Source organism: Loxodonta africana, chromosome 5, assembly GCF_030014295.1.
Source record: "Loxodonta africana isolate mLoxAfr1 chromosome 5, mLoxAfr1.hap2, whole genome shotgun sequence".
NCBI lineage: Eukaryota > Metazoa > Chordata > Mammalia > Proboscidea > Elephantidae > Loxodonta > Loxodonta africana.
In genome coordinates, this window is record NC_087346.1 from 107,469,134 (window position 1) to 107,496,072 (window position 26,939).

A 26,939-nucleotide genomic window follows, 5' to 3' on the forward strand; every position below is an offset into this window, starting at 1 on the left:
TATGAGAGGGGGGAGGGAGGGAGGGTGGGAGGGGGTATTCACTAATTAGATTGTAGATAAGAACTACTTTAGGTGACGAGAAGGGCAACACACAATACAGGCGAGGTCAACACAACTGGACTAAACCAAAAGCAAAGAAGTTTCCTGAACAAACTGAATGCTTCGAAGGCCAGCGTAGCAGGGACAGGGGTTTGGGGACCATGGTCTCAGGGGACATCTAAGTCATTTATAATAAAATCTATTAAGAAAACATTCTGCATCCCACTTTGAAGAGTAGCATCTGGGGTCTTAAATGCTAGCAAGCGGCCATCTGAGATGCGTCAATGAGTCTCGACCCACCTGGATCAAAGGAGAATGAAGAACACCAACGACACAAGGTAATTATGAGCCCAAGAGACAGAAAGGGCCACATGAACCAGAGACGACATCATCCTGAGATCAGAAGAACTAGATGGTGCCCGGCTACAACCAATGACTGCCCTGACAGGGAACACAACAAAGAACCCCTGAGGGAGCAGGACAGCAGTGGGATGCAGACCCCAAATTCTCATAAAAAGACCGGACTTAATGGTCTGCCTGAGACTGGAAGGACCCTGGTGGTCATGGCCCCCAGACCTTCTGTTGGCCCAGGACAGGAACCATTCCCAAAGCCAATTCTTCAGACATGGATTGGACTGGACAATGGGTTGGAGAGGGATGCTGGTGAGGAGTGAGCTACTTGGATCAGGTGGACACTTGAAACTTGGTTGGCATCTCCTACCTGGAGGGGAGATGAGAGGGTAGAGGGGGTTAGAAGCTGGCGAAATGGACATGAAAAGAGAGAGTGGAGGGAGAGAGCAGACTGTCTCATTACGCGGAGAGTAATTGGTCTTCGTTCATTAGTGTTCATTGCATCAAATTTATTCTTGAAATGGTCTCTAAATTCAGGTGGGATATATTCAAGGTTTTATTTTGGTTCTCATGGACTTGCTCTAATTTTCTTCAGCTTCAACTTGAACTTGCATAAGAGCAATTGATGGTCTGTTCCGCAGCGACCTCTGGCCTGGTTCTGACTGATGATATTGAGCTTCTGCATCATCTCTTTCCACAGATGTAATCAATTTGATTGCTGTGTATTCCATCCAGCAGAGTGCATGTGTACAGTCATTGCTTATGTTGTTGAAAGAATGTATTTGCATTGAAGAAGTTGTTGTCTTGCAAAATTCTATCATGGGATCTCTGGCGTCATTTCTATCACCAAGGCCATATTTCCAACTACTGATCCTTCTTTGTTTCCAATTTTTGCATTCCAGTTACCAATAATTATGAATGGATCTTGATTGCATGTTCATCAATTTCAGACTGCAAAGTTCGTTAAAATCTTCAATTCCCTCATCTTTATTGGTTGGTGCATAAATCTGAATGATAGTTGTATTAGCTGGTCTTCCTTGTAGGCATATGGATGTTATCCTATTACTGACAGCATCATACTTCAGAATAAATCTTAAAATGTTCTTTTTGACTATGAATGTGATACCACTCCTCTTCAATTTGTCATTCCTGGCATAGTAGACCATATGATTGTCTGATTCAAAATGGTCAATACCAGTCCATTTCAGCTCACTAATGTCTAAGATATAGATTTTTGTGTGGTCCATTTCATTTTTGACTTGCAATTTTCCTAGATTCATACATTGTATGTTCCATGTTCTGATTATTAATGCATATTTGTAGCTGTTTCTTCTCATTTTGAGTCATGCCGCATCAGCAAATGAAGGTCTCAAAAGTTTTACTCCATCCACGTTATTAAGGCTCACTTTACTTTGAGGAGGCAGCTTTCCTTAATTGTATCTTGAGTGCCTTCCCGCCTGAGGGGCTCATCTTCTGGCACTATACCAGAAAATATTCCACTGCTATTTATAAGGTTTTCACTGGCTAATTTTTTCAGAGGTATACTAACAGGTCCTTCTTCCTAGTCTTAGTCTGAAAGTTCCAGATACCTGTGCACCATGGGTAACCCTGCTGGTATTTGAAATACCAGTGGCATAGCTTCCAGCATCACAGCAACACGCAAGCCACCACAGTATGACAAACTGACAGATGTGTGCTTTATTAGGACTGGTTATTTGTATGATATTCCTTTCAATGTAGTCCAACCCTACTTTATTTTATATAAAGTCCCTATCGAAAAATCCACAGGTTCCCTCTCTCTGTATGTCCTAGGAACTGCCATTGGAAAAATGGTATCAGTTTTCTATGGCTGTGTAACAAATCACTCTATATCAGAGGCCCAATAAGCCCTTATTTCTGGGCCACCTTGATAGTTTCTCTCATCTTGACTGGACTCCCTTAAGCATTGGTGGTCAACTACGGGTCTAGGAGGCATTTGCTAATCCTGGCTGGGCTCTCTCATGAATTGAGGGCTCTGCCGGATGCCAGCTGTTCTAGGATGGTCTTGAATGGGATGACTGGGCTCTGCTCCACATGGTCTCTCATGATGTAGCAGGAAGCCCAGGCTGTTCACATGGTGTAGGCAGATGCTCAGAGTAAGAGGAAGCATGCAGTGCCTCTGGAGAACCAGAACACCACTAGATTCTCCTATTGCTCTGTAGAAATAGCAAAGAGCACACAAATAAGAAGAAATAAAGACTATTTATTCAGACCTTGCTACAGCAAGACAGTCAGCCACCTTCACTTGAGTTTGGCAGAGACTCAAAAGCAGGCTAGATTGTGGGAAGGCATCAGGTATGCCCTGACTGGAGGCTGTTTGTATGGGGCAAGTTGGAGGGGAGCTTATTTGGCTTTCTCTGCTTGGTCCTAAGTTAGAAAGGGGAAATTTTTTTTAATTAATTAATTTATTGTGGTTTAAGTGAAAGTTTACAGATCAAGTCAGTCTCTCATACAAAAAGTTATACACACCTTGCTATATACTCCTAGCTGCTCTCCTCCTAATGACAGCACATTCCTCCTCTCTACCCTGTATTCCCCGTGTCCATTCAACCAGCTCCTGTCCCCCTGTTCCTTATCATCTCACCTCCAGACAGGAGTTGCCCACATAGTCTCATGTGTCTACTTGAGCCAAGAAGCTCAATCCTCACCAGTATCATTATCTATCTTACAGTCCAGTCCAATCGCTGTCTGGAGAGTTGGCTTCGGGAATGTTTCCAATCTTGGGCTAACAAAGGGTCCTGGGACCACAACCTCGAGGCTCTCTTCAGTCTCAGTCAGACCATTAAACCTGGACTTTTTATGAGAATTTGAGATCTGTATCCCACTGTTCCCCTGCTCCATCAGGGATTCTCTGTTGTGTTCCCTGTCAGGGCAGTCATCAGCGGTAGCCAGGTACCATCTAGTTCTTCCAGTCTCAGGCTGATGGGAGTGTCTGGTTTACGTGGCCCTTTCTGTCTCTTCGGCTCATCTTTACCATATGTCTTTGGTGTTCTTCATTTTCCTTTGCTCCAGGTGGGTTGAGGCCGATTGATGCATCTTAGATGGCTGCTTGCTAGCATTTAAGACCTCAGACGTCTCTCACCAAAGTGGGATGCAAAACACTTTCTTATTTTGTTACGCCAATTGACCTAGATGTCCCCTGAAACCATGGTCCCCAGACCCCTATCCCTGCTACTGTGGCCTTTGAAGCATTTGCTTGTATTCAGGAAACTTCTTTGTTTTTGGTTTAGTCCAGTTGTGCTGACTTCCCTTGTATTGTGTGTTGTCCTTCCCTTCACCTAAAGAATGGGGAAAATTTTTAAGGAAGCTGTCAGTTGTTAATCAAGTCCTGGCTATTTTGGGCCAATTATTACCGGAATTGTTGCTTGGCTTTCTGGACTCTAGCTGTATAGAGTCGTTTAGCTTCCTGGGCTAGTTGCTGCAAATAGTGAGTGTATATACACACACACACACACACACATTATTGTTAGGTGCCATCTAGTCGGTTCCAATTCATAGTGACCCTATATACAACAGAACGAAACACTGCCCAGTCCTGCGCCATCTTCACAGTCATTGCTATGTTTGAGCCCATTGTTGCAGCCATTCTATCAACCCATCTTGTCAACAGTCTTCCTCTTTTTCGCTGACCCTCTATCAAGCGTGACGTCCAAAGCATGTGAGACGAAGTCTAACCATTCTCACTTCTAAGGAGCATTCTGGCTGTACTTCTCCCAAGGCAGACATATATATATATATATATGCCTAGGTTATAATACCAAAAAAACCCAAACCCATTGCCGTCAAGTCGATTCAGACTTATAGCGACCCTACAGGACAGAGCAGAACTGCCCCATAGAGTTTCCAAGGAGCACCTGGCAGATTTGAACTGCTGACTGGTGAGCAGCCGTAGCACTTAGCCACTATGCCACCAGGGTTTCCTAGGTTATAACAAAAAAATACGGACCCTAAAATCAGGTGATTAATTTTTAAAATATTGTGATATATTCATACAATGGAATACTACATAGCAGCGAACAAGGAACAAATTACTGCTCCATGTAACAACAGATAAAATCTTACAGATTTTACCTTAAATAGATGAAATCAGACACAATGGAGTTCATGCAATATGATTCCAATTATATGGAGACCAAGAACATGCAAAACCTATGTCTGGGGATATCAGAACACTGGTTACTCCAAAAAAAAAAAAAAAAATTTCCCAAAGATAATATCAATTGGGGAAGTGGCAATTATCAATTGCGGATCTCAGAGGTCGTTTTAAGAACGTATATAAAAAAAACAAAACCAAACCCTCTGCCGTTGAGTCTACTCCAGTTTTTTTTTTATTGTAAAAATTCATTGCATTGTACCCTCAAGATTAGTTCACATTATGCAATTCACTATATGTGTGTTATGCCTGATAAAAAATAAAAAGCTGTTTATAATTGTCATTTTCATAAGTTCTTCACTTCAATGTACAGATCCCAAATCCACGAGGAGGCCAGTAACAACACGCTCTTCAGTTGGGGCCTTCGGCTCCGCACACCGAGCCCCTGCCCTTCGGCATCGAGAGTCCCAGAAACCGGAAGCGGAAGTGCGCGTCCCTTCCTATCTCCCCGGCTCCGGCTGTGTCTTTTACCTACAGCTGCCCGGGGGACAGGAGGGCGTCCGGAGATGTAAGGGCTCTGCTCCTGCTCTTTGCACAGTCCTGGTCTCTCCACCCTCCCTGGGCTGCTCCAGAGCCGCGCGACTACGCGTAGCTATGCTGCGCCGGGCTTCCCACCGCCGCCATCCCGCTGCCTCAGCAGCAGAGCCGGGCCCCTCCCTGGCTCTCTTGGGCCGCGGCTGTTTTCTTCTGGGCGGGGTTTGGGATGGCCAAGTAGGTGGGCTGGACCTGTGTCTCTGTGTTAATAACAGGTAAAATCGTAAATCCTCGCTAAACAAAAGTGTTGATTTCTACACCAGCAGCGTCAGCTTCACCTGGGTGTTAGAAACACAGTGACGGGCTTCGTGGAAGCCCAGGGTGAGTTTAAAATACCCTGCTCCCACCCCCTCCAGTCTGCTGCTCACCCTGCTCTCATTTGTTTTCTGTGCTTGATCAGGCAGGACTTTGGTTAAGTATTGCTGGTCATCCAAGCAATAAGGTTATGGTAAAGAATATATCCCCCCTACTTTTAGTGTTTTTTTGTTACTTTTGATGGTTGTGGAGTCCTGGTGGTGCAGTGGTTAAGAGCTCGGTTGCTAAACAAAGGGTCGGCAGTTCGAATCCACCAGCTGCTCCTCGGAAACCCTATGGGACAGTTCTGCTGTAAAAGGTCGTTATGAGTCGGAACGGACTCGACAGCAGTGGGTTTGGCTTTTGGTTTTGGCTTATCTGAAAGGGCTGCTTCAGACTTGAATCCACTCCATTTTGTAATTTCTGCTTTTGTACATGCTACCGAGATACTAAGAAAAATTTTTTTCCTTAAAGTATAACTAACCTTTAAAAGCAGCTTGTTTAGTTTTACATAATTGTATTTAGGTCATCAGGCTCACTGAAACACTTGAAACTTGTTCTTCCAGAAAACAATCGAAGATCAATGAACATGTCCAGTTTCTAAGACATCAAAGGTCTTACAGTCATGCCTCACTGATCTTGAGATTGTCTTAGCAAGATTTCCATTTTTCTAGTCTTTATAATATTGGTCTTTGTAGCCAAGTTGAGAAAGAATGTTACCAGAATGTTCCCAGAAGTAACCAAGCAACTAAACCCACACCTAGCCTTTGAACAAATCACTGAAGTTTCCCGGTTCCCACATATCCTGCACTCAACTATCTTACCTAACCAAGCACCAGTCAGAACGTTGGTAGCTTGTTCCCAAGGAGTTGTAAAACAAACAGCTTATCTGCAGTTTGTTTCCAAGGAGCCTTAAAATAAAACTGTAAACCACCAATCCAAAATGCCTAGGTATCCCTTGATAACCCAATCCAAGATGAACCCCCGCTTCCAGTAATCCCACCTAACACTGATCTAAATTTGTAACTTCCAATCAAAACAGTGCACCTAAAGTTCTTTTGTTCTCACTCTATAAAAATGTTCTTGCATCTCCACTACCTTGGATTAAATTCTACTTTGTGCGGTGCAGTGCCTCCCCAGCTTGGTCGGGTTGTCTTTCCTTTCAATAAATCTCTCTTGATTTTATTTTAAATAGAACATGTATCGTTCCTCAATGATGGTCTTTAAGATAGATGAAACATGAGTTGGAACTAGTATGTGCATTTTAGGACCACTTAAACCAATTTTAGGAGGAAAAATATTTAGTAAGAGCCACATTTTGAAGAATTTCTTTGGCTGTAAGGCAGACATTTTTGTCATGATTATGTGAGAAACAGTATGGCCAAACCTAGTTGGTCTGCTGTAAACTGTGATGTGGCTGAACAAGCTTAATGTAGGCATTGAGCGATTTATAGAGATCACACACCCAGTATTTGTCCAAGATCTTAAGGATTGGCTGAGACAGGATCTGTGTGGGATTGGATTCTGGTGATTCAACCACAATTTCTGGGACTGAAGAGTCACACTTTTTAATAGGTCGAAGCTTGCTTGTAGGAAATGTGGGCATATTCCCAATGTCAGGGCTGGAAATGTTGGGAATGAGGACAAAGTGGGAGGTGTGTGTAATGTGTTGAATAACGTCTAAGAGTTAAAACAATGCTAGAGATTTATCAGTCAGTCATACAATTTGCCAGTTGGACAACACACAGCATGAGCCTGGGTGTTGCACCTAAGATGAGGCAGTATGGGGTTTTTATAGTCCAAGGAACAAAGAAAGGGAGGTCCAAGTGGTTTCGATGAGTCTTTTGGATATTCGTCAAAATGTCTCTTGAAATCCTTTCTTCCTCTGTTGTGTTTGTCTAAGAAGACAAATGATGCAAGTCTGAGGGGTCGATGTCTGCCGATACCAGCTTGTCTGGAATGTAGACTATTTTAAGAGAGTTACATTACACGTAAACTTAAACAAGCAAGTTATTGTCTCTGATATTTGGATTACTTATTATCATAAACATTTGCATTTTGACACCAGGTTTCGCCATGTTCTCTTTTTTCCACATTTTGTTTTCGTCTCCGCATAGATTTCTAGCCTCCACAAATGAAAGTAATCAAAATACCGAGACAAATTTTCGTGTGTCAGCCACACTACAGTTTTGCAAAAAGTACCTCATCCTTTGTAATAATTGTTTCAGAAAGTATTCTTGCTTAAATAAATGTGAAATGCACAACTACTAGAAAGTCACAATTTATAGTAAATAATTTTTAACATAAAAAAAATTTTTTTTTTTTTTAAATTTTGAACATAAGTAATGCTTAAATGAAGTAAATAAAATAATGTGTGATGTCTGTAATATTGTTACTGGAATGACGTTCTTGCCTCTCACTGGTCAAGAATGAGCAGGTAAGGCACGTACATAGTTTTCCACACGAGAAAAGCTTTATTGATAAAGAGGCTTGCAAGTGGAGACGAGGAGGGCCTAGAGCAATGCATACCCTCATCTCACAGAACAAAAGACAGGCCTGAGTTTTTAAAAGTTCTTGGAGGCAGGAAAGATTCATGTTTATTCATAGACACAGGCAGGGATATGTTAACTAAGGTGCCCTCGCAGTAGCTTTCCAAGATGGCTCCTGTCCTGGAGGCCTCTGGGATTCATAGCAGAACTTATTATGAGGTGTCATGCCTGCGCAGTCTCTCGCTCCCCAGGTTCCATCCCTCAGCTGGGGCTGCAGCCCTTTACTGCCCCTGGTGGAAGGTCACGCAACAGTCACAGGTGGATGTTCTGTGCATGTCCTGGGGCCTGGTTTTCTCCAGCTGTTTCTGAAAGGCAACTTTATAAAGAAGTTTGCAGGCAATTTTCAGATACCCTGCCCCATTGTTCTGGGGAATGGCTTTGTTTCTGCGCTCTGGCCCATTTCTTGTTATTTTGTTTACAGATTTTGGGGCCCCTCTATTCTCTGTCTTCCTAAGACTCTAGGTTCAGCAGTCAGCCCCCTATTACTCCCTTATAGTATAGTCTATTTCTCTTTTACTTGTTTCTCCTCTAACCACACCAGTCTCTTTGCTATTTTTTAAACAGGCGCCCTCTGATCTCAGGGCCTTTGCTCCCCATCTTAATATGACTAGAGAATGTTTCTTTTTAAACCAAATATAATAAAGTAAACCAAGTGTAATAATGAGGGCGGTATGTGTACAGGCAATCCCCAGGTTACGAACAAGATTCGTTCCTGTACGTGTCTAAGAATTTGTAGGTAAGTCGGAATAGGTGCGTACTGTTCTTATCTAGGCTTACTTTAGTGCTAACCCAAAGGTCGGTGGTTCAGAGCCACGATTGGCTCCTTGGGAGAAAGATGTGGCAGTCTTTGTCTATAAAGTTTTACAGCCTTGGAAACCCTATGGGGTTGTTGACAGTGTTTAGTGCAAGAAAAGGGTATAGCCTATTCAATGATGTAAAATCTGCAAGTGAAGGTGATTGTGATGAAGAATTTGATTCAAGTCATTTCAAAGTGAGGCCAAATTTACAGACAAGTACCAGTTGTCTGTAAGCCAGGCATTTGTACCTCAAGAACTGCCTGTATGTCAAATCTATTAAATGTGAGAGCAAAAAAAGGATATCATTTCATATAGAATAAGAGATAGGAAAAGTAGACACTGAAAGTCAAACAGTGAGTACATACATCATTTCAAAAATTTATAGTGTCTAAATTTAAGTGTTCTGTTTATGAAACCATTGCTAAGTCTAATGTCATTAGATAATCTCTTTTTTTAAACTATTTAGAATTATACTTCATCAGAATTTTTGTTATAGATGTAGACCTGTTACTTTTTTTCCATACTAATAATCAGTTGATGCCTATCCATTTTCTTTAAAAACTTCAGGGCAAGTGTGTGCTCTAGAAGACCAGAGCCTGTTCAGCTTAAACACAAATGCAAATGCAAATGCCCTCCGGGTAGAGCATTACCTTCAGCCTGGGAGGAAGCCCTGCCCAGGGAAGGAGTAGAAAGCCAAGAACCTGTGACTCCCTCCTTATTTAATACTCTTTCTCGTCCGTCCTTCTTCCCTTTTAGGTCCTAGGTGTGGTGCAGGGAGAACTAGTCCAGTCTAGGCAGTTGGGGATCTAGAGTGACCATCTTGTACTTCCTAAATCACATGGAAGGATTTCAGCAGCTCAGACTGGCTGTGTGGACCAAACATTCATCTGCCTCCAGACTGCCTAAAATCCTTTTATTGAAGTGGCTTCTTGGGCTTCGAGAGCACATTCACTTAGACTTCCAGAAGTTGGAGCTAAGAATTGGCAAGTGTTACAGAGTACTGGGTTACTCTTACAATAGGAGGACAAGGCAAGATATGAACTGTTGGAGGACCAGTTGTGTGCTGGTTCCTCAGTAAGGTAAAAAGGTGGCACAGGAGGCCAAGGGACTGAGCCCTAGGAGGCATCTTAAGGGCCTGCTCCACTGTCACTGGGCCCTTCATCTATACATATGTGGTTTTTGAAGCTGTGGCTGCCTGGAGTCACCTTCCTTGTGTGACTGTCAGAGCTGGAACCATGGGGGTATTAACATCATTTACCTGGGTCTTGGTTGTCTGCGTTGAGTGACAGAATCTCCTGACCGGAGGATGAAAACAACAGCTCTGGCTGAGGAGGCTGAGCCCCAGGCCCCCCAGAGCCAACGTCGTCCCACCACTGCAGTATTCTTGCCACTTGTTTTGGTTATCTAGTGCTGCTGTAACAGAAATACCACAAGTGGATGGCCTTAACAAAGAGAAACTTATTCTCTCACAGGCTAGTAGGCTACAAGTCCAGGGGAAAGCTTTCTGTCTCTGTCGAGTCTGGAGGAAAGTCCATGTCATCAGTCTTCCCTTGGCCTAGGAGGTTCTCCACACAGGAACCTCAGGTCCAAAGGACACACTCTGCTCCTGGCACTGCTTTCTTGGTGGTATGAGGTCCCCATGGCTCTGCTCGCTTCTCTTTTTTATATCTCAAAAGAGATTGGCTTAAGACACTAATTTTTTTTTATATACTTCTATTTATTATATTTTACATTTTGTTTTACATCTTATTTTATTGCATTTTTTTTTAATTTTTATTGAGCTTCAAGTGAACATTTACAAATCAAGTCAGTCTGTCACATATAAGTTTATATACACCTTACTCCATACTCCCACTTTCTCTCCCCCTAATGAGTCAGCCCTTCCAGTCTCTCCTTTCGTGACAATTTTGCCAGCTTCCAACCCTCTCTGCCCTCCCATCCCCCCTCCAGACGGGAGATGCCAACACAGTCTCAAGTGTCCACCTGATACAAATAGCTCAGTCTTCATCAGCATCTCTCTCCTACCCACTGTCCAGTCCCTTCCATGTCTGATGAGTTGTCTTCGGGAATGGTTCCTGTCCTGGGCCAACAGAAGGTTTGGGGACCATGACCGCAGGGATTCCTCTAGTCTCAGGCAGGCCATTAAGTCTGGTCTTTTTGTGAGAATTTGGGGTCTGCATCCCACTGATTTCCTGCTCCCTCAGGGGTTCTCTGTTGTGCTCCCTGTCAGGGCAGTCATCGGTTGTGGCTGGGTACCAACTAGTTTTTCAGGTCTCAGGATGATGTAAGTCTCTGGTTCCTGTGGCCCTTTCTGTCTCTTGGGCTCATAGTTATCATGTGACCTTGGTGTTCTTCATTCTCCTTTGATCCAGATGGGTTGAGACCAATTGATGCATCTTAGATGGCCACTTGTTAGCATTTAAGACCCCAGACGCCGTATTTCAAAGTGGGATGCAGAATGTTTTCATAATAGAATTATTTTGCCAATTGACTTAGAAGTTCCCTTAAACCATGGTCCCCAAACCCCCGCCCTTGCTCTGCTGACCTTTTAAGCATTCAGTTTATCCTGGAAGCTTCTTTGCTTTTGGTCCAGTCCAGTTGAGCTGACCTTCCATGTATCGAGTATTGTCCTTCCCTTCACCTAAAGCAGTTCTTATCTATTAACTAATCAGTTAAAAACCCTCTCCCACCCTCCCTCCCTCCCCGCCTCGTAACCACAAAAGCATGTGTTCTTCTCAGTTTATACTATTTCTCAAGATCTTATAATAGTGGTCTTATACAATATTTGTCCTTTTGCCTCTGACTAATTTCACTCAGCATAATGCCTTCCAGGTTCCTCCATGTTATGAAGTGTTTCACCGATTCGTCACTGTTCTTTATAGATGCGTAGTATTCCATTGTGTGAATATACCATAATTTATTTACCCATTCATCTGTTGATGGACACCTTGGTTGCTTCCAGCTTTTTGCTATTGTATACAGAGCTACAGTAAACATGGGTGTGCATATATCTGTTTGAGGACACTCTCTAATTTTGTAGATCTCATCTGTATAACTGCCACTGATCTATCTTGTTACATCATAGTGATAGGATTTAGAACACATAGGAAATCACATCAGATGGCAAAATGCTACATAAGCATACAATAGCGGGAATCGTGACCTAGCCAAGTTGACAGATATTTTGGGGGGATACAATTCAATCCTTGACACTACTGGGGCCTTTCCTGTACACTTCTAAAACTACAGCTTCACCCTACACAATGATGGAGTAATTTGGGGGGAGAGGGTTCGTAGGAGAAGGCCCTGACTTTTTATGGGGTCCTGGGTAGGGCTTGATGCTATCATGCCCTCACCAAAGGAATGAGTCTGGGGAGAGTGAGTCTACCTGGATCACGTTTGGGATTTCTAAACTCTTTCTTTTTTTCCAGTGGTGAATGTTCTCAGGTGTGTGAGAAGCATCATTCTCTACTTCCTTGTCCCCTCACCTGTCTGTGCCTAGTTGTTGTTGTTAGGTGCCATGGAGTCTGTTCCGACTCATAGCAACTCAACGTACAACAGAAAAAACACTGCTGGGTCCTGCACCATCCTCACAATCGTTGCTATGTTTGAGTCCGTTGTTGCAGCCACTAGGTCAATCCATCTCATTAAGGATCTTCCTCTTTTTCTCTGACCCTCTACTTTACCAAGCATGATATCCTTCTCCGGGGACTGGTCCCTCCTGATCACGTGTCCAAAGTACGTAAGACGAAGTCCCACCATCCTCGCTTCCAAGGAGCATTCTGCCTGTCCTTCTTCTAGAACAAATTTGTTTGTTCTTCTGTCAGTCCATGGTATATTCAATATTCTTCGCCAACACCATAATTCAAATGCATCAATTTTTCTTTGGTCTTCCTTACTCATTGTCCAGCTGTTGCATGCTGTGGTCATTAAAGTTATGTCAACTTGGCTGGGCCATGATTCTCAGTGGTTTGGCAGTTGCGACATAGTCTGACATGATCACTTCCATGATGAGATTTGGTATAATGTGACCATCTCCATGATGGGATCTGCTGTGAGTAGCCAGTCAGTTGAAAGGGAGTTTCCTTGGGGGTGTGGCCTGCATCAAATATAATTGAACTCTCTGGCAAGTCTTGGGGGCTTTTGCTTGCCCTGAATCCTGCAGCTGACTCTTGCTGTCTGACTGCTGGTTCTTGGGACTTGAGCTAATAGGTTACCTGTGGCCTTGCCTACCAATATTGGGATTTGTTGGCGTTTGGAGCCTGTGAGCTAGAGCCCTGCTGTCTGACCTAGTGATCTTGGGTTCACCAGCCCCTGTGGCTACGTGAATGAGGAGAAACTTTTATCCTGACCTATGGACATGGGATGTTCCAGCCTGTATAATCTCATGAGCTGTTTCCTTAATATAAATCTCTATGTATACATTTAGAGGGTTTACTGGATTTTGCTTCTCTAGAGAAGCAACCCAGCCTAAGACACGTGTGCATAAGGCAATTGAAAATACCATGGCTTGGGTCAGGTGCACCTTACTCCTCAAAGTGACATCTTTGCTTTTTTAACACTTTAAAGAGGGCTTTTGCAGCAGATTTGTCCAATGCAATATGTAATTTGATTTCTTGACTGCTATTTCCAAGGGCATTGATTGTGGAACCAAGTAAAATGAAATCCTTGACAACTTCAATCTTTTCTCCTTTTATCATAATGTTGCTTATTAATCCAATTGTGGGAATTTTTGTTTGCTTTATGTTGAGGTGTAGTCCATACTGAAGGCTGTGGTCTTGATCTTCATCAGTAAATGCTTCAAGTCTTCTTGACTTTCAGTAACCAAGGTTGTGTCATCTGCATAACGCAGGTTGTTAATGAGTCTTCCTCCAATCCTGATGCCTGTTTTTCTTCATATAGTCCAGCTTTTCAGATTATTTGCTCAGCATTCAGACTGAATAAGTGTGGTGAAAGGATATAATCCTGACACACCTTTTCTCATTTTAAACCACACAGTATCCTCTTGTTCTGTTCAAATGACTGTCTTTTGGTCTATGTACACGTACCTCATGAACACAAGTGTTCTGGCATTCACGTTCTTCACAATGTTATTAATTTGTTATGATCCACACAGTTGGATATATTGTCAATAAAACACAGGTAAACATTTTTAAACATCTTCTTGGTATTCTCTGCTTTTAGCCAAGGTCCATCTAACATCAGCAATGATATTCCTCATTCCATGACTTCTTCTGAACCCAGCGTGAATTTCTGGTAGTTCCTTGTCAATGTACTGCTGCAACCTTTTTAGAACTATCTTCAGCAAAATTTTACTTGTGTGTGATGTTAATGATTTTTTCAATAATTTCTGCATTCTGTTGGATCACATTTGTTTGGGATGGGTCACATATGATCTCTTTTTGTCGATTGGCCAGTTAGCTGTCTTCCTGATTTCTTGAGATAGATGCATGAGTGCTTCCAGTATTGCATCCATATGTTGAAACATCTCAGTTGATATTTTGTCAATTTCTGGAGCCTTGTTTTTCACCAGGGCCTTCATTGCCACTTGGACTTCTTCCTTCAGTACCATCAGTTCATGATCATATGCAACTGCCTGAGATGATTGAACATCAACCAATTCTTTTTGGTTAAGTGACTCTTTGTATTCCTTCCATCTTCTTTTGATGATTTCTGCATTGTTCAACATTTTGCCTATTTTTGTTGTTGTTAGGTGCCGTCAAGTCAGTTCCAACTCCTGACGACCCTGCGCACAACAGAAAGAAACACTGCCTGGTTGTGCGTCATCCTCAAAATCATTGTTACGCTTGAGCCCATTGTTGCAGCCACTTCATCATTCCATCTCATTGAGGGCCTTCCTCTTTTTCACTGGCCGTTTACTTTACAAAGCATGATGTCCTTCTCCAGGGACTGATCCCTCCTGAAAACATGTCCAAAGTATGTGCAACATAGCGTCGCCTCCTTGCTTCTAAGGAGTATTCCGGATGTATTTCTTCCAAGACAGATTACTTTCGCTCGTAGAATCCTTTAGTATTGCAACTCAAGGCCTGAATTTTTTCTTCAGCTCTTTCAGCCTGAGACATGCTGAGCGTGTTCTTCGCATTTGGTTTTCTAACTCCAGGCCTGTGCCTAGAGCTGGTGTTAAAGCCGTATAATTTTTGACAGCTCTCCCCAGTCTTGAATTAGAATGTAAAATTAAAGTTTTCTTTTTTGCTAGAGAATTTCAACATATGGGATCGGTGTACTTAAGCTGTTGGGTTTACAGTTTCCACTGGAAGAAAATGTCTAGAATCAGTTTGTGTGTTTCTACTAGGAATTTTTTTTCCATTTTCTTTTTTGAATAATTTTTATTGTGTTTTAAGTGAAAGTTTACAAATCAAGTCAGCACCTCACACAAAAACCCATACACAACTTGCTACATACTCCCAATTACTTCCCCCCACCATGAGACAGCCTGCTCCCTCCTTCCACTCTCTCTTTTTGTGACCATTTTGCCAGCAGCTTCTAAGCCCCTCTACCCTCGTTATCTCCTCTCCAGGGAGGAGATGCCAACATTGTCTCAAGTGTCCATCTGAACCACGTAGCTCACGCCTCACCAACATCCCTCTCCAACCCATCATCCAGACCAATCCGTGTCTGACGAGCTAGCTTCAGGGATGGTTCCTGTAGTGGGCCAACAGAAGGTATGGGGGCCATGATCACGGGGCTCCTTCCATTCTCAGTCAGACAATTAAGTCTGGTCTTTTTATGAGAATTTGGGGTCTGCATCCCACTGTTCTCCTGCTCCCTCAGGGATTCTCTGTTGTGTTCCCTATCAGGGCAGTCATCGGTTGTGGCTGGGCACCATCTAGTTCTTCTGGTCTCAGGATGATGTAGTCTCTGGTTCCTGTAACCCTTTCTGTCTCTTGGGCTTATTATTATCCTGCGTTCTTGGTGTTCTTCATTCTCCTTTGATCCAGGTGGGTTGAAACTCATTGATGCATCTTAGATGGCCACTTGCTAGCATTTAAGACCCCAGACGCCGATCTTCAAAGTGCGATGCAGAACGTTTTAATAGATTTTATTATGCCAGTTGACTTAGATGTCCCCTGAAACCATGGTCCGCAAACACCTGCCCCTGTTTCGCTGACCTTCAAAGCGTTCAGTTTATTCAGGAAACTGCTTTGGTTTAGTCCAGTTGTGCTGACCTGTGCCGTATTGAGTGTTGTCCTTCCCTTCACCCAAAGTAGTTCTTGTCTACTATCTATTTTCTACTAGGAATTTTTTAATATGATGAATATTAAACTTTTCAAACAGAATAATGCTTATTTTAACTGATGTAAAAGTTACTCTAAAGCTTATTTTATTCTTGAAATGGATCTGAAAGATTTCCACTACATTTAACAAATGACACACGAACCCCTAATGTGTTAAATATTTTAGCTATTTGAGGAACACTCTCCTGGCTGAGATAAAATGAGTGTACTTACTGTGATACCCCTGGTCACTGTGTTGAGAAACAGTGCCCTAATTTACATTTTTATAAATTACACAAATGTATTAGACCACTTAATAAGTTAGTTCCCTAAATGATTAAATTCTAAATGGTTTCGTAAATGGCAATTCCTATTAAAAATATTAAATATCAGATTTGATTTATATCATGTTTAAAAATACAGTATGTTGTTGTTAGGTGCCGTCGAGTTGGTTCTGACTCATAGCAACCCCATACACCGAAGAATGAAACACTGCCCAGTCCTATGCCATCCTCACAATTGTTGCCATGCTTGAGCCCATTGTTGCAGCCACTGCGTCAGTCCATCTCGTTGAGGGCCTTCCTCTTTTTTGCTACCGTCTACAATATAGTTTACTTAAATTGTGTTTCCCAATAGATAATACCTTTAACATTTCAAAACTCTTATATAAACTTTAAAAGTATACTTTGAGAACTTCTTCCTACTCTTGTTTTCATCCATCCAATCCCTATTCCACCAGCTACCTTTGGATAACCAACTTTATTACTTTCTGAGGCATCATGCTAGTGTTTCTTTATGTAAAAGCAGGCAGGTGTAGATAGAAATTTTCCCTACTTTGTTACACAAAAGGTAGTATTCTGTTTGCACTTTCTTTTCAATTACATTTTCTTGGCCATCTTTTCATAATATTGGTGTGTCTGTCCCCTAGTTGGAGGGACACGGTGAGGACGTTGGAAGCCGCTACTGGGCCCCATCCCGCCTGCTCTTGGCAGGCCTTATCTGTGAGGTTGAGGCACCCCAGCCCGTTTGCTAGGAGCAGTCCAGCCACGCTTGGACCTCAGCCCCTGTACACGTCGCCCCCTCACGGAGTGATCAGTGCCAAGCTGTGACCAGAGGTGGCACTTTTTATCACCCCGTGGATCCCGTTGTGGGAAGCCCAGACTCCAGGGATTCCTTCCCAGCAGTCTCTTTCCTTCCTTCTCTTCCACCTCCTTAGTTCTGCTCAGGGTGGAACCTAGCCTTAACCATCACAGCCAGCGTTATTCTTGCCTCACGCCTCACAGTCTGTTACTTCCAGACTTAGGTAAGTGCACAAAATAGTCGGATAGATTTTTTCTTATTGTTGTGAATACAGAATGTTGGATAAGGAAACAGTTGAAAAGTGAGGAGTGGGAGTAGTTTGTTCATTACATATTTGGTACAACTTATCATTTAACTCATCTGAGCCCAGTGCTTTCCGTTTTGGAAGATTTTTACTTACTCTTTCAGTTACTTAAGAAACATAGGCGTATTCACATTGTTTACTCCTTGTGTATGCTTAGGTAGATTGTGACTTCCAAAGAATTGGTCCATTTCATCTAGGTTATCAAGTTTGTGGGCATAGAGTTGTTCATAATAATCCTTTATTCTTTTAACATAGATGGAACCAGTAGTAGTGGTCCCTCTTCATTAGTCATTTGTGTCTTCTCTCTTTTTTTCTTAGTTACCCTGGTTAGGGGTGTGTTGATTTTACTGATCTTTTCAAAGGACCACCTTTTGCTTTGTTAACTTTCTCTATTGATTTCTTGTTTTCATTTTCATTTATTCTCTAATTTTTCTTAATTTCTTTTCTTCTGCTTACTTGGAATTTAAATTGCTCCAATTTTTCTAGTTCCTACAATGGAAGCTTTGATTACTGGTATTAGATCTTCTTTTCTAATACATAAAAAAAGCAAAACGTCATTGAAAAGAAAGAAAATACCAAAATGGATGTCAAAAGAGACTGAAACCTGCTTTTGAACATAAAGCAGCTAAAGCAAAAGGAAGAAATGATGAAGTAAAAGAGCTGAACAGATTTCAAAGGGTGGCTTGAGAAGACCAAGTAAAGTATTATAATGAAATGTGCCAAGAACTAGATTTAGAAAACAAAACGAAAGAAGTTGCTTGGCATTTCTTAAGCTGAAAGACCTGAAGAAGAATTCAACCCTTGAGTTGCATTACTGAATTCTATAGGCAAAATATTTACTGACACAGGAAGCACCAAAAGAAGATGAAAGGAATATACTGAGTTACTGTACCAAAAAGAACTGTTGGTGTTCAGCCATTTCAGGAGGCAGCTTATGATTAAGAACCAATCATATTGAAGGAAGAAGTCCAAGGGCATTGGCGAAAAACAAGGCCCCAAGAATAGATGAAATACCAATTGAGGTGTTTCAACAAATGGATGCAACACTGGAGGTGCTCACTTGTCTACGCCAAGAAATTTGGAAGACAGCTACCTGGCCGACCAACTGGAAGAGATCCATATTTGTGACCATTCCAAAGAAAGGTGATCCAACAGAATATGGAAATTACTGAACAATATCATTAATATCATACACAAGTAAAATTTTGCTAATGGTAATTCAAAAGCAGTTGCAGTAGTACATCGACAGGGAACTGCCAGAAATTTCTGTTCAATTTCAGAAGAAAACGTGGAATGAGGGATGTTATTGATGATGTCAGATGGAGCTTGGCTGAAAGCAGAGAATACCAGAAAGATATTTACCTGTGTTTATTGACTATGCAAAGGCATTTGACTGTGTGGATCATAACAAATTATGGATAACACTGAGAAGAATGGACATTCCAGAACACTTATGTGCTTATACAAAACCTGTACATAGAACAAGAAGCAGTTGTTTGAACAGAACAAGGGGGCACTGTGGGTTAAAATCAGGAAAGGTGTGTGTCAGGGTTGTATCCTTTCACTGTACTTATTCTAACTGTATGCTGAGCAGATAATCTGAGAAACTGGACTATATGAAGAAGAACAAGGCATCAGGATTGGAGGAGGACTCATTAACAACCTGAGTTATGCAGATGACACAACCTTGCTTGCTGAAAGTGAAGGGGACTTGCAGCACTTACTGATGAAAATCAAAGACTATAGCCTTCAGTATACATTACTTCTCAGCATTAAAAAAAAAAAACTTCTCACAACTTGACCAAGAAGGAACATTGTGATAAACGGAGACAATATTGAAGTTGTCAAGGATTTCATTTTATTTGGATCCATAATAAATGCCAATGTAAGAGACAGTCAAGAAATCAAAGGACACATTGCACTGAACAAATCTGCTGTGAAAGAACTCTTTAAAGTGTTAAAAAGTAAAGATGTCACTTTGAGGACTAAGGCGCGCCTGACCCAAGCCATGGTATTTTCAGTCGCCTTGCATGCATGCGAAAGCTGGACAACGCATACAGAAGACCAAAGAAGAATTGAAGCGTTTGAATGATGGTGTTGGCAAAGCATATTGACTATACCATGGACTGCCAAAATAATGAACAAATCTATCCTGGAAGATGTTCAGACAGAATGCTCCTTAAAAGCAAGGATGGCGAGACTTTGTCTCACCTACTTTGGACATGTTACCAGGAGGGACCGTTTCCTGGAGAAGGACATCATGCTTGATAAAGTAGAGGGTCTGTGAAAAAGAGGAAGACCATCAATGAGATGGATTGACACAGTGGGTACAACAGTGGGCTCAAACATAGCAAAGATTGTGAGAATGGCATAGGACCAGGCAGTGTTTCATTCCGATGTACACAGGATCAGTATGAGTTGGAACCAACTCAATGGTACCTGGCAACACCAATAACAGCATACTAATCATAGTCATTTTGAATTTCAAGTCTGATATTTTCAACATCTCTGCTATATCTTAGACTGGTTCTAATGCTTACTCAGCCTTTTCAAGCTGTGTTTTTTGCCTTTACTATTCCTTGTAGTTGTTTGTTGAAAGACAAAAGTTATATACTAAGTAAAAACTGAGGTAAACAGGACTTTACTGTGGTATATTATCTCTATCTGGCTAGAAGTTAGGATGTGTTTACTGTTTGCTGTAGGTGTCGGAGGCCAAAATGTTCTCTGTTTTTGTTTACCCTGTGGTGTTTGGGTTTCTTAGGCATTTTTAAATAAGATGTGAGACTTGGAATTCTTTGAGTTGTAATCCCCTATTATTATATAGGAACTCTACTGATGTGGTGCTAAGGTGTGGGGGCTGGGGGAGCATCCTATAGTCTAATGATGAGGTATCAGTCTCTTGGTGATCTTGTGCTCCTGGGCAGTGAACTCATGTGTTCTGCTCCCCCTATTTCCTCCCCCACTTTGTTGAGATAGAAAGCGCAGATGGACCTGGAGTTGAGTATTTCACTTTTGCAGTCAGTTAGACTCTAGCAGAATAGTTTCCCTTGATGGCAGGCCTTGTTCAGAACAGAATGCACTGGGTGAGTTTCGAAAGGCTACTTTTCCTCTTCTCCCTACTGGAAGCATGAGGAGATTTTTCTCTGATCTTCACACGAGGACCTGGTAGGGTTCCTAGAGAGAAAACTCAAAAAACGGTGTGGATCTCTCTAAGGTTAGATTTCCTTGGCATTTTCAACCCTCAAGCTTGTCCACACAGCCTTCAGCAAGTTGTCAGTTACTGTTTTCCTACTCCTGTCCTGACCCTAGCTGTGGTTTCTCCCTGGGCTTCTGCCCTGGTGTGATTCTCTGTATGTGTCAATGTGTCCCTTCAGTTTTGGAGGCAGCAATTTGCCCTGTGACTTCAGTTCTCTGAGTTCAGTTTGGTCAGCTTTTTTCATTGTTGTTGTTGTTGTTGGGAGGAAGGAGAGACAACTTCCAAACTCCTCATTATATTAGACCAGAAACTGAAAGACTTTGTGTTTTGTATCATTATGATTGTCTTTATTTTCATATTAATTTCTTTATACTGTTCATTTATGCTGCTATTATTTTTCCAGTGTCCCAAATTTATATATTTAGTGTATTCCTAATGACCTTTTACTCTTTAAGAATAAGCAATGGATATTTTCTTTCTTGAGAATGAAGGTCAGTGGAACCCTTTGACTCTTGTGCCTCTACATGGGGACGTGTTGAAGTCAATGAGCATGTGAAATCTATATGAGTATTTGCAAAATTATCACAGTCTGCTTCCCAGTTGTTTAGAATTGAAAGTGTGGGTTTTTTTTATCAAGCTAGGTTTCACTAGCTAGTGGATTCGGAAATGCTTCTTTGCAATAACTCAGTAAAGAGAAATATGCTTGTGCTACTTGTTGTTTGTCCCCTTATTGTGCTGCATTTTCTGTAGAACTTATTGCCGCTTGACATTATATTCTATTGTTTATATACTGTCCACACCCAAAGAATTTATGACCTGTGTGCATCTGGATATTTCTGTTTTATTCACTTCTGTACCTGCTTTGCCCACATGAAGTAGGCTCTGCGTCCATATTACCGAAGCGAATTTTAATAAATGAAGAAACCAGAGTTAAGGACCTCAAGGGAAGCCATCTTGCCTGAGACATACGGCTTTGCCAGAAAAAGGACCTCCAGGTTGTTTGAATTGAATAAGATGTTTCATTTGCTTCCTCTCCCTAGCACCCAGCTGGGCTCTAGGTAATCCATGGTGTTATAGGAGAATAACAACCAGAATAACAACAAAACTGTATGTATATGAACAGAAATGTAGTTGTCAGGAATTTAGTCTGAAAGACAACAACAACAACAACAAAAAAAAAAAGGCGACATTGTAACTGGACAATAGTGCCCGTGAGATTAATTAATTTTCTCTAACTCTCCTCAGCTATTAAAATAATATCTGCTTAGGAGAGTCATTATGAGATATAAATGAGGTAGTATGTGAAGCTGTTTGCAAAACCTTTCACATATCTTAGTTGCTCAATACATTTTTTCATGGCTTTAAAATATGCAATCTGCCCCACTACGGTGGAAGAGACTTTTGAATGTTGGCTCTTGATGGACGTTTGTTGTGACAACATCATACCAGAAATGATTAGAGATGACCCAGGCAGCTCACTTCACCCCTGCCCTGACAAGAGGAGCGTTTCTGTTCTATAGCTGCTTTACTGTTGAGCTCAATTTTAGCATCATTAGTGCAGTATAGCAACGTTTTCTGTCCTCACTACATAGGGAAGCCACTGGATTGAAGATACTTCACAGAGACCACTCCGACAGCCCAGGGGATTCCAGAGGTTAGGGTTCAGATAGTCATGCTTATGTGCATTCCGGGGTCTGCAAATGTGAGAAAATTTTCCAGGGGAGCCTCTGGAGAGCTAATGCGTAAGTCTCCATTTCATAGGAATCACCAGTATTTTAACAACTAAACCCTCTGTACTTCAATTAACTTTCTTATAAAATTAATTAACTTACTTACAAAATGGGAATCTTAACCTCTTCTCAGTCAACAAACACAAGGGCATGCTATTACGGTTCTTGCAGAGGTAGGGTGTTTTGTAATAATAGTAGAGTGTTTTCGTGGGTGTCTGGATGTATGTTTGTTGAGGGGAGCAATCACCGATAATTGATGTACAGTACCACTGGATATGGAAAGTTTGATAATAGTGGAGAACTCTGAATTCTCATGTTTCCGGTCTGTCAACTGAGCCTTGTCTAACTTTTCAATACCTTGCCTGTTTCCATGTAAGAGACAGAGAACATGAGAGCACAACTGCTCAGTTATTGAAAAATAGGTGACAAACATATAATGATCCATAATTCTTGAAAAGTATTTTCTGCAGATGATCCCGTCACCTCCTGATCATCTGGAGTTTTTCAAGAAAATAAGATCAAGTCAGGGCCTTGAGTTGCCAGTTTGTTTTTGTGGGCCCCTCTCATGGTGAGGGGCAAAAGGAAAAACTGCCAGTCCTTCTGTGTCCCAGGTGTAACTATCTCATCCTGCTTTCACCCTGTGTTTCATGTTTTGTTGAGTGTTCTGGTCAGTCTTTTTGGAAGAGGTGAAATTGTTTTTTCACAAGGAAGTGATGATCTAATTATAGAAATAATATTTTTATTATTACAGCCTTTCTCTAATTATTGCTATGTGCTATGACTGCTCCAGTCCATAAAGATAGAGTGAATAATACTGGAATGGGTCACAATGAAATTATGACGAGATAAGTTCAGTGTGTTGGGAGTATCGTTAAGTCTATGAGACTGGATACAGTCAGTGAGGAAGTGAATGTCAACCGTGAATGGAAGAAGCCAATAGTTAATCCCTAGAGTAGACCTTGGTAGAACATAGGACCTTGTGTCAAATCCCTATGAATTCTCAGTTTCCCAGGACTTTCAGCCTCACCCTTCCTTTTGCATACATTGGAGTACATGGTACCTTGTTGATCCAAAATATGTGGGATGTCTTAGGACTCAGTTGTCATTGAGGATGTGGCTTTGGACTTTACCGAGGAAGAGTGGGCCTTACTGGATCTTACTCAAAAGAAACTCTACAGAGATGTGATGATGGAAACCTTCAGAAACCTGGCCTCAGTAGGTAAAGATGGCATCACTTTTTTTTTTTTTCATTTACATGTTTAACGGACACATATATCATACTCATTGACCCTGCACCAACATTTGGGCTGAGGAATGGAAATTCATTGATAAATAATACAGGCATGGTCATTTGTTCTACGGAGCATACATATTCTGGTTTCTTCTTAAACATAAAATGGTATGTATTAAAATGACTTTTTATTTCTCTTGTACTTAAAGGCCTTGAGCCACTTTTAAGTGTTGCCAGTGTGAGAATTGGCTCATGGGACACTTGGGCACAAAGAGAAAATATGTGGTGTGGGACCTTGTAAATTGTTTTACTGTGTTTATGACAGGTTTGACATGATTATTTCGCTGCAGATAAACTCATACCTCTCATCTCAGGAGATTCTGAAAGCCAAAGTGTTAGCTCAGTGTAAATGAAATGTTCATTGCTCTTCACTGGCTTTTCCCATGATATTTCTTTCTCCATGAGCACCGTGTCACCCACACACATTTGTTCTCCTAGATAAGCAATAGACAGATCTGAGAAGAGTAAAGATAGGACTCATTCAGGGCCACTGTGTTGGGGAGCAGCAGGAAGTAAAAAAATCCTTTGAAGGACTAGCCTTGTATGGAGGAATTAGATTTGAATAAATCAGTTAGAAAAGGTCTCTTTTGGGTTAAGGGGAGTGAACTTCACAGATACCTGAGCTTATTTTTCTGACTTTCCTCAGTCTTCTCACAGCTATGTTCATGGAGAAAGACCTCTTTTCCTCCTACATTATACATTGTGCATTTTCATGTTACATGTGTCATGGATGTATTTCCTAGTAAATTACTTTCTGACCATTGCCAGACATCCAAATGCCTCAAAGTCCTTCTTTGCTCACAGCTATCTTTGTGCTACTAATAATTCTTTTTTTTTTTTCATATTGTGAACCTCAACTTCAATCATTGTGTCAGTTTCTCGAGACCTTAATGATAGAGAAAAATTATCTAGTGAACATATTACAGTGGAAATCATGAAGAAAAGCACCTGGTTCACCATGTTAGGAGAAATCTGTAAACTGCGTGGCATCGAAGATCAGCATAAAAACCACGGGAGACGTATAAGGTAAGTGTTATTCACACAAGAGAGAGCAGTAGACAGTCTTAAGGTATCATGGTATTAAAACTATATATGTACAGTAAAACCTGTGAAAGCCAGAACCTGTGTAAGGCAGAAAACTGTCAAGAGAAGGAAAACTCAAATATCCACTAAAAACAAGTCTTATGACTGTAATGCTGCACCCTGTCAAAGGAAGAAAACTGCAAGACCCAGAAAAGCAAGGCAGCCCTGTCGAGTTCCAGCTCTCACAGGTTTCACTGTATATATATAGATATAGAGATATCGATACATTGATATATGTATACAGATATAACAACAACAGCAAAAAAAAACCCAAACCCATTGCCATCGATTTGATTTTGACTCATAGCAACCTATATGGATATATTGATATCTCTGGATAGATAGATACATAACTAGCTCTAAAATTGTGTATTCAGAGAATTTTTACAAAGTATTATTTTCATAAATGTGAGTCAGATACTGAGTACTTGAAACATATTTCTCTAGTACACAATTATCAGAAAGCCTCATATTTTAGAAACACTGTGTCAGTAATGGTAGCATCTCTACTAGATAATTTAACCTATGAAGCATGAGACACCTCAGGGCAAAAAATATATGTTCACAATGTTTATAATGGTAAAATGACAACAAATTTATTCCCATTGACGTGTTGCCCTTTTTTAAACAGAAGGCATACAGTAGAGAACCTTTGTGAACATAACAAAGGCAATCGGTGTGGAAAAACCTTCAGCAAGATTTCAACTCTTACTGTACTCAAAACAACTACTTCAGAATTAAATCCTTCTGAATGCTGCAGATATGGAAGAGCCTTCATGCATCATTCATCACTTAAGCATCATGTCAGATCTCAGACTGGATGCACTGCCTATGGGTGTAAGGAATGTGGAGAAGCCTGCAGTTGTCCCTCCTACCTAAGCACTCCTGTGAGAACTCTTTAACAGGAAGCAAGCCCTATAAACATAAGGAGTGTGGAAAAGGCTTGATTTGTATCTCAACTCTCAATAATCATGTGACAACACTCACTAAAGAGAAACCCTGTCCTAGTTATCAAGTGCTGCCAGAACAGAAATACCACAAGTGGCTGGCTTTAACAAAGAGAAATTTATTTTCTCACAGTAAAGTAGGCTAAAAGTCCAAATTCAGGGTGTCAGCTTCACAGGAAGGCTTCTCTGTCTGTCGGCTCTGGAGGAAGGTCCTCATCCTCAATCTTCCCGTGGCCGAGGAGCTTCTCAGGCACAGGGACCCCAGGTCCAAAGGACGCGCTCTGCTTCTGGTGCTGCTTTCTTGGTGGTATGAGGTCCCCAACTCTCTGCTTGCTTCTGTTTCCGTTTATCTCTTGAGAGATAAAAGGTGGTGCAGGCCACACCCCAGGGAAACTCCCTTTACTGTGGATCAGGGAGGCGACCTGAGTGAGGGTGGTATTACAATCCCACCCTAATCCCCTCAACATAAAATTACAATCACAAAATGGAGGACGACCATACAATACTGGGAATCATAGCCTAACCAAGTTGATATACACATTTTTGGGGGTACATAATTTAATCCATGACAAACCCTATGAATGTAGTGAATGTGGGGAAGATTTCTATAGTTTCTTAGCCTTTAGGACACATGTGAGAGGACATAAATGTAAATATAAAGAATGTTGAAAAAACCTATACTCGTCCCTCAACCGTCACTATAGGTCAAAAATTTCAGAGTGGAGAGCAATATTATGAATGTAAAGAATGTTTGAAAGCCTTTAATTGTGCTGCATCCATCACTGAGCACATAAGAAATTGCACTGTAGGGAAACCTTTTGAACACATAGAATTTGCGAAATCTTTCAGTTAGCCCTCAAACCCCACTAATCAAATAAGAACTCACAGTGGAGAGAGGCTAGCTATATGAATGTAAGAAATACAGGAAAGTCTTTAGTCAATCCTCACACCTCAGGGCCCATATAAGAGTTCACACTGGAGAGAAGCCGTATGAATGTAAGGAATGTGGGAAATATTTCAGTCAGTCCTCATCCCTCACTAAACATGTAAGAACTCACAGTGGGGAGATGCCATTTGAATGTAAGGAAAGTGGGAAAGTCTTTAGTCCTTCTGCATCCCTCACCATACATATAAGAACTCACAGTGGAGAGAGGCCTTATGAATGTAAGGAATGTGGGAAAGCCTTTAGTTGGTCCTCAAACCTCACTAAACATATAAGAACTCACACTGGATATAAGCCTTATGAATGTAAGGAATGTGGAAAAGTCTTTAGTTATCTTTCTCCCCTCTGTAAACAGGAAATACAGGAAAGTTTTC

General features: G+C 41.4%; 1 protein-coding gene across 1 annotated transcript; it reads left to right on the forward strand.

The window, feature by feature from the left end:
* Positions 1–323: 323 nt before the first annotated feature.
* LOC104846409 (zinc finger protein 699-like) lies at positions 324–26,692 on the forward strand. Its single transcript, XM_010595666.3, has 5 exons — positions 324–377; positions 4,938–5,090; positions 23,394–23,520; positions 24,468–24,618; positions 25,307–26,692. Exons 1-5 carry the CDS (start codon positions 324–326, stop codon positions 25,575–25,577), a joined length of 756 nt encoding a protein of 251 aa, XP_010593968.3. The 3' UTR covers positions 25,578–26,692.
* Positions 26,693–26,939: the final 247 nt, after the last annotated feature.